Source organism: Mesoplodon bidens, assembly GCF_964165515.1.
Source record: "Mesoplodon bidens genome assembly, chromosome: 11".
NCBI lineage: Eukaryota > Metazoa > Chordata > Mammalia > Artiodactyla > Ziphiidae > Mesoplodon > Mesoplodon bidens.
In genome coordinates, this window is record NC_138167.1 from 61,630,028 (window position 1) to 61,644,216 (window position 14,189).

At 54.5% G+C, this 14,189-nt stretch overlaps 1 protein-coding gene and 1 pseudogene across 3 annotated transcripts in view; one reads left to right on the forward strand and one right to left on the reverse strand.

The window, feature by feature from the left end:
• The window catches only part of FBLN1 (fibulin 1), a 78,071-nt gene extending 66,562 nt beyond the window's left edge, over positions 1–11,509 (reverse strand). Inside the window, exon 1 of one of the 2 annotated variants that reach the window (XM_081250021.1) lies at positions 11,306–11,506. In XM_081250021.1, the coding sequence (XP_081106147.1) occupies positions 11,306–11,384 (79 nt within the window). In that variant the 5' untranslated portion in view covers positions 11,385–11,506. Of the gene's footprint in view, positions 1–11,305 lie in introns of both variants that reach the window. The other variant, XM_081250022.1, reaches the window with a different exon arrangement.
• A 1,430-nt stretch (positions 11,510–12,939) lies between these two features.
• LOC308624961 (actin-related protein 2/3 complex subunit 3-like) lies at positions 12,940–13,803 on the forward strand (annotated as a pseudogene). Its single transcript has one exon. The product of its transcript is annotated as an actin-related protein 2/3 complex subunit 3-like (transcript).
• The last annotated feature ends 386 nt before the right edge of the window (positions 13,804–14,189 follow it).

The window sequence follows — 14,189 nt, forward strand, 5'->3', positions numbered from 1 at the left end:
CAGTGCACCCTCCTTGGGCAGGATGCGCCCCCTCTCCTGCCAGGGGGAAGTTCCTGCACTCCCAATCCGAGGGGCCACGGGGCACCCACGGCCAGGCTGGATGGTGACGCAGCAGAGGTCAGAGCAGACAGGACATCACCGTCCTCATCGTAACAGCCGGACACATGAGGATTCTCGCAGAGACAGCCTGTCCATTCACCGCCTCTCACCCCCTTAAATTCCTTTTTTATGCCACTGTGCCAGGCACAAGGTGTCACACTGTTGTACAGAAGTAGCATCGTCTCCAACCCACTCCCCCCTCTCTGGGCATCTAGGTTACTTCCGATATTTCACTATGGGAACGAACAGCTCTGGGTTGAGCATCTTCATCTGTCAACCTTGTCTTCAGATTCTAATGATCCCAACTTGGCTATTCTATTGAAACCATGTTGAGTATGATGGTTTGGTTCTATGGGTCATTATTTATCTTTCCTTATGTCCTGTAGAACAACGGTTATATATGCAGCCTCGGGTTAAAATTACTTTGGGGAACTAACTTCCCCATGATTGTTGTTTTTGAAAGCTGAATACCCAACACTGAAAGGAATCCTTCTTTTAATTTTTTTATTGCTGATAACATTATACTAAGTGAAACCAGTCACAAAAGGGCAAACAAAAGGACTGTATGATGCCACTTATATGAGGTCCTGAGAACAGTCAAATCCATGGAGACAGAAAGTAGAATGGTGGGTGCCAGGGGCTGGGGGAGGGGGAGTTAGTGTTTAATGCGGATGGAGTTTCCATTTGGGGAGATGAAAAGTTCTGGAGATGGATGGTGGTGATGGTGGCACAACAATGTGAATGTGCCTAATGCCACTGAGCTGAACACTTAAAAAGAGCTGAAATGGTCAACTGTATGTTATGCATATTTTTAAATTTTTTAATGGAAGTATAGTTGATTTACAATGTTGTGTTAATTTCTGCTGTACAGCAAAGTGATTCAGTTATACATATATATACACTGTTTTAATATGTTCTTTACCATTATGGCTTATCATAGGATATTGAATAGTTCTCTGTGCTATACAGTAGGACCTTGTTGTGTATCCATTCTATATATAATAGCTCACATTGTTATGTGTATTTTTTAAATGCATTTTAAAAATTGAGCTTTTGTGTACCATTTTGTAGCACCCTTCATTAGGAAAGGAATTGTATGTTCTGCCGATTAAGTCACTTGCCATTTTCAATCGATGTTGTTTTCATGCACTAATCTGAATACTGGCAAAGAGGATTAATTTGGGCAACTGTATTTTACAACATCTTTGTATAGCAGTTTGGTAGAGAATGCAATGTTTTCCAAGGCAAGCTATGAGACCTCAAATGGGAATGGTGAAAATATTAATTAAAAAGTAAATTGTGGGACCTTCCTGGTGGCGCAGTGGTTAAGAATCCGCCTGGGCTTCCCTGATGGCACAGTGGTTAAGAATCTGCCTGCCAGTGCAGGGGACACGGGTTCGAACCCTGGCCCAGGAAGATCCCACATGCCACAGAACAACTAAGCCCGTGCACCACAACTACTGAGCCTGAGCTCTAGAGCCCGTGCTCCACAACAAGAGAAGCCACGACAATGAGAAGCCCGCGCGACGCAACAAAGAGTAGCCCCTGCTCACCGCAACTAGAGAAAGCCTGCGTGCAGCAACAAAGACCCAACACAGCCAATAAATAAACAAATATATTTTTTTAAAGTAAATTGTAACTTTGCAACCAAAATAACGATGATTTAAAAGTTTAAAAACAAAACAAAAATCCCCAGGGATCGTCTCTCCCCCATGCATCTGGGGCAGTGGCCAGCAGAGGGTGGGACAGGTGGAGGAGAGGCAGAAAGACCTAAAGTTCAGACTTGCCCTGGCTTTGACCTCCTGCATCACTGCGGACACCGCGGCTTGTTCACTGTACCTGGGGGATCAGGTTGCCTCTCAGTTCTGCCCCATCACCAAACCGGGGGTGACCTGAAGCCCAGAGAGGTGCCTCTCTCCTGTCCCCACTTGTGGACATGTCCGTTGACGCCCACCCTCAGCCTGTGCATCCTGTCACACCCCAATGCAGCACCTTCTCAGTGCCGGTCCGCCACTCCCAGACTAGGCGGGGGAGCGGCTGGGTCAAGTGATTGTCACCTGGGAGTGTGACAAGTCCTTTGGCAGATGGGGCCACAGAGCAGAGGAGGCCGCTCACTACCCGAGCCCAGGGGAGAAGGGAGGGAAGGCTTTCTGGAGGTGATGGGGAGGCCCCTCTTCCAGCATCACTTCCCCCAACCACTCACAGCAGGAACTCTGCAACATCAGTGGAAGGGGAAAGAGGGACGGGGGTTCCAGGCTGTGGCCCCATCTCTGACACAGGGCACATGGCTGGGCTGGGCACGGGGGGCAAGACAACCAAGGTGTCACCCCACCTGATGCCACACCTCACTGGTACCAAGGGTTTCACAGCAGCTGACGGTATCAGACCAACCAGGCCCACCAGCAGACCCCCTGGCAGCACCTCCCAAAGGGCATAAAATTGAGGAAACCTCAGGCACAGACCCCACCATGTCTGAGTGGCCCTCCTAAATCATGTCACAAAAGCAACCTGGAGCGACAAGGCCATCACTGTTTCTTCTGTCCCCAGCCCCGGGGAGCACTGTCACCTACCCACACCCACCACGCGCTTACTGGTCACTCAACGCCCGTCCTTAAGAGCCCGTAGGTGCTCTTAAGAGAGAAGTGGGGCTTTGGGCAAGTCTGGAATCTTCTCCCTCAGATCCTTTCCCTCTCTGAGATGAAACTTCAGCAGGGTACAGTTTTCATCTCTGGTCCCTGTTAATCTGACTAGATGAGATCCACAAAGACAAAATTCCTTGTCCTTCCAAAATCTGGGGCATTAAAATGCCCTCCATGTATATGAAATGCTGAGATATGAGATGGTGGTTGGTTAGCTCTCTATTTGGTTTTATTTTAATACCGTCATTTGGAAAAATAAAGAGTTGACGCAAGGCTCATGCCCCATCTGCTCCACGGCAGTGCCTAAAGCTGCAGCAAAAAGTTGGAGGGGGTCCCTGTGGTGTCCAGGACCCGCATGACTGGGAAGCCTAAGATGCAATGAGATGCCAACAGGAAATTCCAACCCAACAGAACCACGCAAGACTCAGCCCACACCCCTAGCCCCTGCGGGGTCCCCCACCTCACGAGCCTGGGGAGCCAGCAGATGCCCCTCTTAGGACCCTTCCATGTGCCAGGCTCTGAGCTCGGGGCGAGGGATCCAGAGTCATGACCCTGTTCTCAGGGAGAAGACAACCCAGGGAGATGACAAGCAACAGTCACCTGGTGTGTCCCAGTGCTTCTGCACCATGCTGTATGACTGGGATGAGGACAGACCCATCTCCCCTCCTCAAGGCCCCAAGACCTCCAGGAGGAAGCAAGGCGTGCTGAGTCTGCTCTTATGGCTCCAGGCCCTGTCCTCAGCACAAGAACGGCTGGTGCCCTCACACCCCCCGACACCAGCACCCGGCACAGAGAGACGGGGTCTCGGATAGGGCACCAGCTAACAGGAGGCAGCAGGAGACAAGGATCAGAAGACACATCTCTGGGAAGGTGAGAAGCAGCAGCTTCTACACTGCTCCCTCCAGGCAGCTCACAGTGACCTCCTGGATCAAGCTCAGTGGACATGTGGGCTGTCCTCCCCCTGCCCGCATCTCTACAGCATACCCCCTGCAGGACCCAACTCCCCTGGTTCTCCTCTCACCTCTCAGACCATGTATGCACACCTGTCAAGTGTCCTCTGCACCCGGCTTTTGGAAACTGAAGCTCTGCCAGGCTGGGTGGTCCCGGGTCCCTCCTCTCCTCCGGCTAGCTCGTTCACACCCACACCAGTACAAAGGTCCTTTTCTCTGGGAAGTCCTCCCTAACTGCACCCCCCAACACACACATGTGCACACACACGAACATGGGGCAGACATGTTTCCTTTCTTTTGTGGTTTCTTTGCTCCCTGAACTTCCCAGCAATTAGCACAAGTAATTAACCGAGGGTGTACTTGTGCCACGAGGGCTGGACAGGAGTCTCATTCTGCACCCTGCCCCTCAGCCGGTCCAGAGCCAGCACACAGTAAATGTCCGTGAAGGAATGAATGGACAAATGATCTCATGTGATCCTAGCAACTCTATGACACAGGGGACGGGAAGAGATGAAGCAAGTTGCCCGAGGCCATGGGACAAACACAGAGGTGGCACTAGAATTTGGCTGTGACTCTAAAGCTCACACCCACCCACCGTAAAACCCAAGGAGACAGTGGCTTCCCCCTGAAGCTGGACTTAAAAAACTGGAGACTTTTCAGTTAGAAAAGTGAGGCGGTTAGTTCAGTGTCCTGCTCAGGAACACGATGTGAGAGCCAAGCTGCCTGTGTTCGGACCCTGGTGCTGCCACTTAGCAGCTGTGTGTCCACAGGCATGCTGCCTGGCCTCTCTGTGCCGGGGTGCGGTGGGTCTCACACCAATAATGGAAAATGGGGATAATGACAGGCATGGCGCGATGGGTTTCAGAGGGCGGTCTTATGTCAAAACGAGTGGCGCTGCACGTAGGTAACAAAACTTCCAGTACATTTCACTCCAGCAGGCAACACAATCCAAAAGGAAAAATAGGTTCAAGAAAAATACTGGCTCAAAAAAAAAAAAGAGAAAGAAAGAAAAATACTAGCTCAGCCCATTAGCATAAAAACACTGATAGCTAGCATCTAAAAACCAGTCCTGGCAGTGTCCCAGCTACCACCCATGGCTCTGGGGACTCCCCTGAGAGGGTGCCACTTTGCTGCTCTTCTTCCTCAAACTGCCTGGGAGGGCTCAGTGCCGTGGCCCCTTGTCCTCTCCCCCCACTGCCCCCACCTCCCTGGGTGGCCTCATCCAGCCTCCCCTATCGGCCGAGACTCCCACACTTCTGTCTGCAGCCTGGTCTCGCCCATGAGCCCACCCAGACGTCTAATAGGAAACTTAAGGTTTCCACACAGGACTCTGATCCTCACCCCTGTCCAGCTTCTCTGCCTCAGTAATTAGCAGTCACAATGCATCCAGAGGCTGGAGCCAAAATAACTGGGCCAGCTTGAATTATTCCATCTCCCTCCCCCTCCACATCCAAGCCCTCAGCGAGTCCTGTCCACTCTACCTCCCAAACGCCCTAGATCTGTCCACTTCCCTCTGGCCCGCAGATCCCGCCACCCCCCCGCCCTCCCCGACCAAGGCATCTTTGGCCCTGGACCCTGCAGGAGCCTCCCCCCAGCTTATTCCACCTCCATGCTGGTCTCCCTATAATCCATTCACCATGCAGCACAGAGGGACTTCTAGAAGTGTGAGTCAAGGAATGTCACTCCCCTGCTGAAGATCCTCCAGCGCCTTCCCCGAGCATCTAGGATAAAATCCACAGTCCACACCCTGATTTTTAAGGCCCTGCACGACTGCCTTGCCCCTCCCGCCTTTGCCACCCTCTTGGGCACCCCCCTCCCCTCCCTTCACACCACCTCTCCGGTCCCTCTGGCACACCTGGTCCCACCTGGGGGCCTTTGTGCCGGCTGTCCCCTTTGCCCAGACGCTCTTCCCCAGGTCTTTTCACAGACGGCTCCTTGCCACTCACATCTGAGCTCAGGTATCACTTGCTCTCACTCGCCCCCCACCCCGACACCCACTTGAGAGCCACCCGTGTCCCACTGTCACAGTGTGTTACAGTCACTATGGCACGGATGCCCCCGATTTTTTTGTTAGTGCATCTGTTTCTGTCTTTACTCTTAGTGTGTGTAGTGGGTTCAACGGTGGCCCCCAGAAAGATGTGTCCATGTCCTGACCCCTGGAACCTGTGCATGTGACCTTATTTGGAATAAGAATCTTTGTAGATGGAATGAAGTATCTCAAGATGAGATCATCCTGGATTATCCAGGTGAGCCCTAAGTCTCATGCAAGTGTCCTTAGAGATGCACAGAGGAGATGCAGGAGGAAGCCACGTGAAGATGGAGGCAGAGACTGGAGGGATGTAGCCTCAAGCCAAGGAGTTCTGGGCGCCCCAGAGCCGTGGAGGAAGGGAAGCCCTCAGACACTCTGATATCTGACTGAGATATCCCTGATATCTCACCTCCAGGACAGTGAGAGGGTTAAACTTCTGCTGTTTTAAGCCACTAGGTTGCAGCAATTCAGCCCAGAGCCACAGGAAGCTGACGCAGTACACAAGCTCCAGGATGCAAGGACCTTATCTGGCTTGTGTCCCTGGGGCCTCTTCCACTACCTGACTCCTCAATGAGCGTTTGTTGAATAAATGGATGCACAAGCAGACACACGATGGCTGCGTGACAAACAGCTCCTCAGGGGCCACACCAGGCTCAAAGGAGACACTTGGCAAATGTCTGCTGAGTAAAACTGAAAACCAGCCTACAAATGACACCACTTTGCAGCTAAGTGACCTTAGACAAGCCACTTCCCCCTTCTGGGCCTCAGTTTCCTCACCTATGTAAAGGGAGTGGGTCGGCCGATCTTCGATTTCCATATCCCGATAGACAAACAATTCCTCCCCAAATTCTGCTCGAGTGCCCATCACAAAACCCGCCCTGGGCCCCACAGGACCCACAGCTGGTTCTTTGGTTCTTACATCTATTTTTCTTTTTTGCTGTACGCGGGCCTCTCACTGCTGTGGCCTCTCCCCCGTCACCCCCCGTGGAAAATGCCTGTTCTTTCAAAGGAGCCCCTCATACACACAGCACTCGTTTCTGGCACTGAAGTGCCCGTCCAGCCGAGTGGTTAGGACCACGGGATCCTGAGTCCTCTATTTGCTACCACATCGTCCTGAGCAAGGGCTGGTTGCCAGGACTGGATTTTATTTTTTATTTATTTATTTTTTTGCGGTACTCGGGCCTCTCACTGTTGCGGCCTCTCCCGTTGCGGAGCACAGGCTCCGGACGCACAGGCTCAGCGGCCACGGCTCACGGGCCCAGCCGCTCCGCGGCATGTGGGAATCTTCCCGGACCGGGGCACAAACTCGCGTCCCCTGCATCGGCAGGCAGACTCTCAACCACTATGCCACCAGGGAAGCCCCAGGACTGGATTTTTAACGTCCAAGATCACAGTGTTTTTACGCTAATGGGCTGAGCCAGCATTTTTCTTGAACCTATTCTTCCTTTTGGAGCCTGTCGCCCGCTAGAGTATACGCTCTGGGTCTTAGTTTACATACCTGTAAAGTGGAAATAACAGTAGTACCTACTTCATGGGGCTGTGGAGAAGGACTAAGTTAGTGACTAAATGTAAAAGACTTCAATTATCATAATTTCCTAGGGCAGAGAGTTTTCATTCTGTTTTTAAGGAAACAGAGCAGAGAGCCTGTGGGAGTCCGTCAAGCTCTCTCGAACCACTTTCAGGGCTGGGACCAGTCTCCTAACCCTGGTCAAGTGCTGACCCCCAGCAATGGGTGGGTCAGTGTAGGACCCTCCTGTCCCAGCCTCTTGTTACGACCAGCCTGGGGCTTAAAGGCAGTGACCAGTGGAAAGAGTGCTGGCCACAAAGCTCAGCCTCCGGTCCAGCCATGCCTGCTACGAGCTGGATGACTTGGGACAGATGACTTGGCCTCAGCGTCACACGCTCAGCTCTGAGCTCCCCTCCAGGCTGAAGGGTCTCTGACCCCAGGAAAGTTGACATAATGGGTGCCCCCCCACCGCCCGTTTCATTATCTGGCCACATTTGAGAGCATTACAGAGAAACTGGAACCATATGAAGCCTGCAAAAGGATTATTAATGAAATTGTTATAATTTGATGTTTTGCAAAAGAAAAACCTCTTATCATGTAAAACATACTGGCAAAATACTCCCTATTAGAACTGTTTTCCTGCAAAGCTGCTCCACTCGCTGTGCCCACTGCTCAGAGCTCCACCTTCAGAGGAAAGGGGGGGAGGTGTGTGCAGGATGTTGGGGAAGGGGCTGCTGGGGAAGGGGCTGCTGGAAAAGGTGCTAGGCACGGCGGTCTTCCCCAGGCATGAGGAGGGGGCAGAACTCCTAGAAGTCCCACGTTCTCTCTCACCTTCCGGACCTTTGTCTATGCTGTTCTCTCTGCCTGGGACACCCTCCCCACCCTCCTCCCAGCCCTCCTCTGTTCCTTCACATCCCAGTTTGCATGCTGCTTCCTCCAGGAAGTCTTCCCTGACTCACTCCCAGTTGGCGTTGGTTTGTAATTGTTCGCTTTTCTGGATCTCCCGGGAGATGTGCCCCATGGGCAGAAGGGCCAGGTCTCTCTTCCTCCTTGCCGTATCCCCAAGACCTAGAACAGTGTCTGGCACAGAGCTGGTCCTCAGCAGATATTTCGCGTACAGATGATTGAACGCCTAAGGAGGCCAGCTGAGGCCACTTTGCATGACCTTTACCAACACGCCTTGGCACTGGACAGCTGCCGCAGGTTTTGTGGCCCTGTTGGGCCTCCTTCCCAGCTCCTGGCTGGGGAAATGCAGTTTTAGTAGTGCAATCTTGGGGGAAAGGATACTGTCCTATCCTACTCTAGGAAGGGGACATCACAAATAACAGATAATAATAATACAGCTACCATGACAGGCGTCGTCCTATGTTCTCTCCCTCAATCCTCCAGCGAAACTAAAAAGTTGGTCTCTGTTATCTCCATTTTACAAATGAGAAAACCACCAGATAAGTCCATGGTTCTTTTCTGAGGGATGACAGGCAAAGATGTTTGCAGTCCCACAAACGCTCCTGGCAGCCTGCTGGGCCCCAACGGTGAGTCACGCTCCCCCGCCACCATCAGAGGCGGCAAATGAGCCCAAGTTGGGAGTGGCCTTGGGCAGTGCCAGGAGGGGTCATGACCCAGAGCTGTGGCTCCGCAGGAGCGGCCCTGGCACTGCACCCCTAGGGCACACTGTCTCACGCTCCAGCAGCCCCATCAGCCTGTCCAGCCCCTGCCACCCAACTGGGAAACTTCTAGGAGCGGCAACGGTGCCGCCACGTGTTTCCAAGGCAAGTCCTCTCTCCCCTTTGTTCTCCTCCCAGCGATGTTCTCTGTAATCAGTCAGGAAGGCTGCCAGGCTGGAGCCAGAGGCCAAGAAGTCTTGGAGAAAACACAACCGTCTTTCCCAACACCATCCTTCCCTCTACTCCCGCCTACCCTGGCTCTCAGGAAAACCCAACTGGACAGATGGATACAGGACAGGCCGGTGGTTCCAACTCTGCCCCCTGGCACGAAAGTCCAGCCCCCTTCTGCGTTCCCGTGGCCAGGTCACCAAATGGGTTTCAGCAGATTAGCTAAAACGCTCACCATCGAGGCCTTTCCCATGATCACTTTTAAATTGCATGTTTCCTCTTGGACCCCACAGCTCTACGGAGGGTGGGGACAGTGTCACCCTCGGCCTTACAAGGCTTCAGGGAACCTTACAGCTTCTGAGTTTGCAGGCACAGAAAGGAACCAGGCAATTTTCTAACTCTCTCTCCCCAAACCATACTAAACTTGTTGAAACTCAAAAGAGGGACCTCCCAAAAGAAACAAAGGACCACAGCGTTCTCATCAGTGTGCAATTAAGGTTTCCTTTATACACTTCAAGTTAGGACCTTCTCTATGAAGAAGATGGTTGTAAACCATCAGTCAGGCTTCAGCCTAGCAAGTCTCGGTGCTCCTTCAAAGCTGGACACTGGCAGGCTGCAGGGGACCCTTCTCAAACAGTAGGCAGAAAAGAACAGCGATGGAGTATCTGGGGACTCGGGCTCAGGAAAGTTCAACTAAGCTTTCTCTCTGAGCCTCAGTTTCCTTGGGTGTAAAATACAGGAGGTTCCGGGGCCCCTTCCATTTCCAACAGGAGTCTTGTGTGGCCCCCAGTCTAAGGCCCCTCTGGGCTTTCACTCCAGCCAGAGGTCACCAGAATTCCCTTCTTTCCCTGCCTGCCTGACCAGCTCCTGCCCAAATGCCATCTCCTCCAGGAAGCCTCCCGTAAGCCCCAGGGCCTGGGATGGCCTTGCTGCCAATGCTGAGCCCTGCACCTCCCCCCACCCCATGAGATGTCCGCCCCCAGACATGCCCAGGATGGAGCCGATGCCTGGAACAGCCAGAGCTCCGTGAAGGTCTGCTGCAGGGAGCCACTGAGCCAAGAAACCTCTGCACAGCTCTCCCCCCTCGCCCCCTGTCAGCCTCTCCGGGAATTCCTGAATCCTGGCAAAGCATTAGCTGCGACCAGTGACCTTTGACAGAGGAGGAGGGTGGTCCCCAGAGAGTTTAAAAGAAACTCAACTAAGCCAGAGATAAAGAATCTGGGATGCCAAGGGTGGTCGGGGCTCTTATCTGGGCCTGGCCCCAGGAAGGCTGGCCTGGCTAATGACTGATGAGCCACGGGTCAGCAGAGAGGTCAGAGGTCATGGCTGTGATCGGCGGGGCCTTGCGGTCACCCCTGAGTACCTAGGCCTTGAAGATTAAGGAGGAAAGGATGAGCCGGGTGCTTGCCATCCCAGTGCTGTCAGTCCCAGGGCTGGGAGCTCTGGGCCACGGGTCTGCTGGTGGAGACCCCCTGGCAACCCTCTGCCACCAGGTGGCTGGGTTTGGAGGTGGCCTGTCCCCAGCCACAGCTGAGTCTGGAGCCTGGCAGAACCCCGTGTCTTGGGGTCCTCAGTGTCTCAGGTGGAGAGGCAGGGGTCTCCACACACACAGCTATGGCCCTGAACACCTTCAGCCCACTCCCTTCCTCTCTGCTTTCTTCATGTCCACCTCTTACCCCATGACTGCTTTTGTCTCTTGGGTAAATTACTGTCTCCACTGCCCAGCAAGCTGGATACCACAGCGCCTGCGCAGGGGCGGAGGTGGGGGCAGTGGGAACAGGTACGCCAGGGGCGCTCCAGGTGCAAGGAGCAGGCACGGGGTGGTGCAAGGTGGGGGGGGGGTCCTTGGCAACCACCAGCCAGCCTTCCTCTCCCCCAGCCCGCACCCTGGCCCCAGGGGGTGGGTGGGAGCTAGGGTGGGCAGGGTGGATGCGAGAGGGCCGGCAGGAGGATGTGTCTGCAGGGATCCGTCTTTAAAACAAATCCACACGTCAGCGAGGTGATCAGGACCGAAGCCAGGAGACGGGTCGGGGAGGGGGGGGAGCGTCGCCGGGGCCTGGCGGCAGTGCAGCACAACCACCCCGAGGACCGCGGAGGGGCGCAGCGCCGGTTGACGCTCCCGGGCGCCGGCAGCTCCAAAAGTCGCACGGGGCACGGGTCCGGGCGGTCGGGGTGTCGGAGAGTCACTAACGCGGGGGCCGTGGGCTCGGGGCGCTCCCTACCCCCCCGGCGCGCCCCCGCGCCCCTACCTTGGGCCGCCAGCAGCGAGAGGCCGCCGAGCAGCAGCAGCGGCAGCGGGGCCCGGCGCGACGGGGCGGCGCGCTCCATGGGCGGCGGGCGGCGGGCGGCGGGCGGACAAAGGCGCGGGGCGCGGGGCGCGGCTCTCGGCTCCGGGCGCGGCACGCGGGCAGCGCGGGCTCCAAGCTCCAGCCGAGCCTCCGCAGCCAACGCAGGGCCCCGGCCGCGCGGTTCAATTATCCCGCCCCGGAGGAGGGCGCGGCGGAGGCGGGGCCGCGGGGCGCCCGCTCCCCTCCCCCCTCGACCGCTCCCCGCCCGGGACCTCCGGGGCCCTCCCTCCTGGCACCCCAGGCCCGAGGGGCGCGCAGGCCCACGGCCGGGCTGGGAGCAGGGACCCCAGACTTCTCCCTGGTGGGGGCCGGGGAAGGGGGGCGCAGTCGGGCGGGAGGCACCCCCCCTCACCCCTCACCCCCCCTGCGCCAGTGAAACCCGATCCCCTCCCCACCCATCGGCCGGAGGGGCGGGCTGGGTAGCAAAGGTTAGCTCCGCCCGACTCCGCCAAAAGGGAAGTCAGGCTGCGGGGGGGTCCCCAGCGTCGGAGGCGCCTTCTGAGGGGGAATAAGGGTGGTGACCATTCGGGGGGCTCCCTGTGGGACCCGGCCCCCGAGTAATGCCCCGAACCCGCGGTTTGCGGGTTTCGCGCCTTCTCCAGCCCCGCGCGGGTCGCCCGGGGCTCTGCAGGTCGGCGGCTAACTCTAGGTGTGTACCGGGCTGCGACCTGGGTCTGCCCTCAGGGGACCGCCAGTGGGGCGGGCAGCGGACAGACTCCACCAACATCCCAGCATCCGTGGAGGGTGATGAAGCCGGGACACCCAACCGCGGGGAGAAAGAGATTCTTTTTGCCGGAGAGGAAGCAGCCTTTGCACTGGGCCTGTGTAGGAATTCATGGCTGCAACCGGTTGGTGGTTACTGAGGATGAATTAGTCCGTTGGGACCATAAATAGATTTATTTAAAAGAAGAAGAAAAACAAAAACAAAACGTGTACGGGTGAAGATGGGGAGCAACAGGATGAGACCCACAGGAATACCATTAGCCAAGTGTAGGGGTCCCCTGACCCAGCAGACCCACTCTGGGTTTACACCCAGCAGAAAGGCATATACGTGTCGTGCAGTGTGCACCAAGAGACAGAAAGTCCTGTACCAGAGTGTTCACTGCAGTGTAGTTCATGACGGCTTCCAGCAGGGAAGGCCCCAACCTCACCAGCAGCATAATGAAAGCACTGGGCAGTCAGGTTGGAGAACTACACAGCCCTGAAAAGTGAGAGCTCTACAACCCAGGCAGCTACAGGGAGGCTCTCAGACACGTGCCAGACACTGGAGAACACTTCCTGCAGGATTCTGTTGTAATGAAGGACAGAAACAAGTCAGAAGTCAGGAGAGTGATGACCCTGGGGGTGGGTTAGGGACTGCAGGGGGCATAAGGCAGCTTTCTCCGGGGCCAGTTAGGATGTTTTTTTAAATCTGTGTATTGGTTTCAAGGTTGGGTTCAGTGTGTGAAATTTTATGAAGCTGCTCACTTACATGTGCCCTTTTCTGAATGAATGATACAGATTTAAAAATCAAAAACAACCCTGCCCAACTGCCAGACCGGAAGCACCACGCTCTAGCCCGATCCTCCTCGTCGGGGTTGAAACCCGGGTGCCTCCAAGATGACGGCTTACCACTCTTCCCTCATGGACCCTGACACGAAACTTACTGGAAACACGGCACTGTTGCCTATCAGAAGTCAGTTCAAAGGACCCGCCCCTAGAGAGACAAAAGATACAGATATTGTGGATGAAGCTATCTATTACTTCAAGGCCAATGTCTTCTTCAAAAACTATGAAATTAAGAATGAAGCTGATAGGACCTTGATATATATAACTCTCTACATTTCTGAGTGTCTAAAGAAACTCCAAAAGTGCAATTCTAAAAGCCAAGGCGAGAAAGAAATGTATACACTGAATGTATACACTAATTCTCCCGTTCCCGGAGAGCCTGATTTTCCACTTAATGCAATTTACACCAAACCTGCAAACAAACAGGAAGATGAAGTGATGAGGGCCTACTTACAACAGCTGAGGCAAGTCTCAGTCCAGTCTCTTGCCTGGACTGAGACTTTGTGAAAAAGTTTTTGACCCTCAGAATGATAAACCCAGCAAGTGGTGGACTTGCTTTGTGAAGAGACAATTCATGAACAAGAGTCTTTCAGGACCTGGACAGTAAAGGGAGCCTTGGGCAGACATTGTCTCCACAGCTGTGGGCAGCATTTACAGCAAGATGTACACAGTTCTTTGCCTTTATTTCGTAAAGTTTTATACAGAGGAGAGAAGAGAGTGTGTCTTTACTTGAAGAGCTCTTTATCAAGAATTTGGGGCTGTGGGGTGGGGAAGAATGAGTTGTTGATGGGTGATTTGAAATTTCTGCAGTATTAAGCTGGTGCTTAATGAGTAATAATAAAGAAATTTCCTAACAAAAAAAAAATCAAAAACAGAAAGACAGGGCTTCCCTGGTAGCGCAGTGGTTAAGAATCTACCTGCCAATTCAGGGGACACAGGTTCGAGCCCTGGTCCAGGAAGATCCCACATGCCGCGGAGCAACTAAGCCCGTGCGCCACAACTACTGAGCCCGCGAGCCACAACTACTGAGCCTGCGCTCTAGAGCCTGCGAGCTACAACTACTGAGCCCGTGTGCCTAGAGCCTGTGAGCCACAACTACTGAGACCGTGATCCACAACTACCAGAACTCGCGTGCCTAGAGCCCGTGCTCCGCAACAAGAGAAGCCACCACAATGAGAAGCCCGCGCACCGCAGCGAAGAGCAGCCCCTGCTTGCCACAACTAGAGAAAGCCTGCGT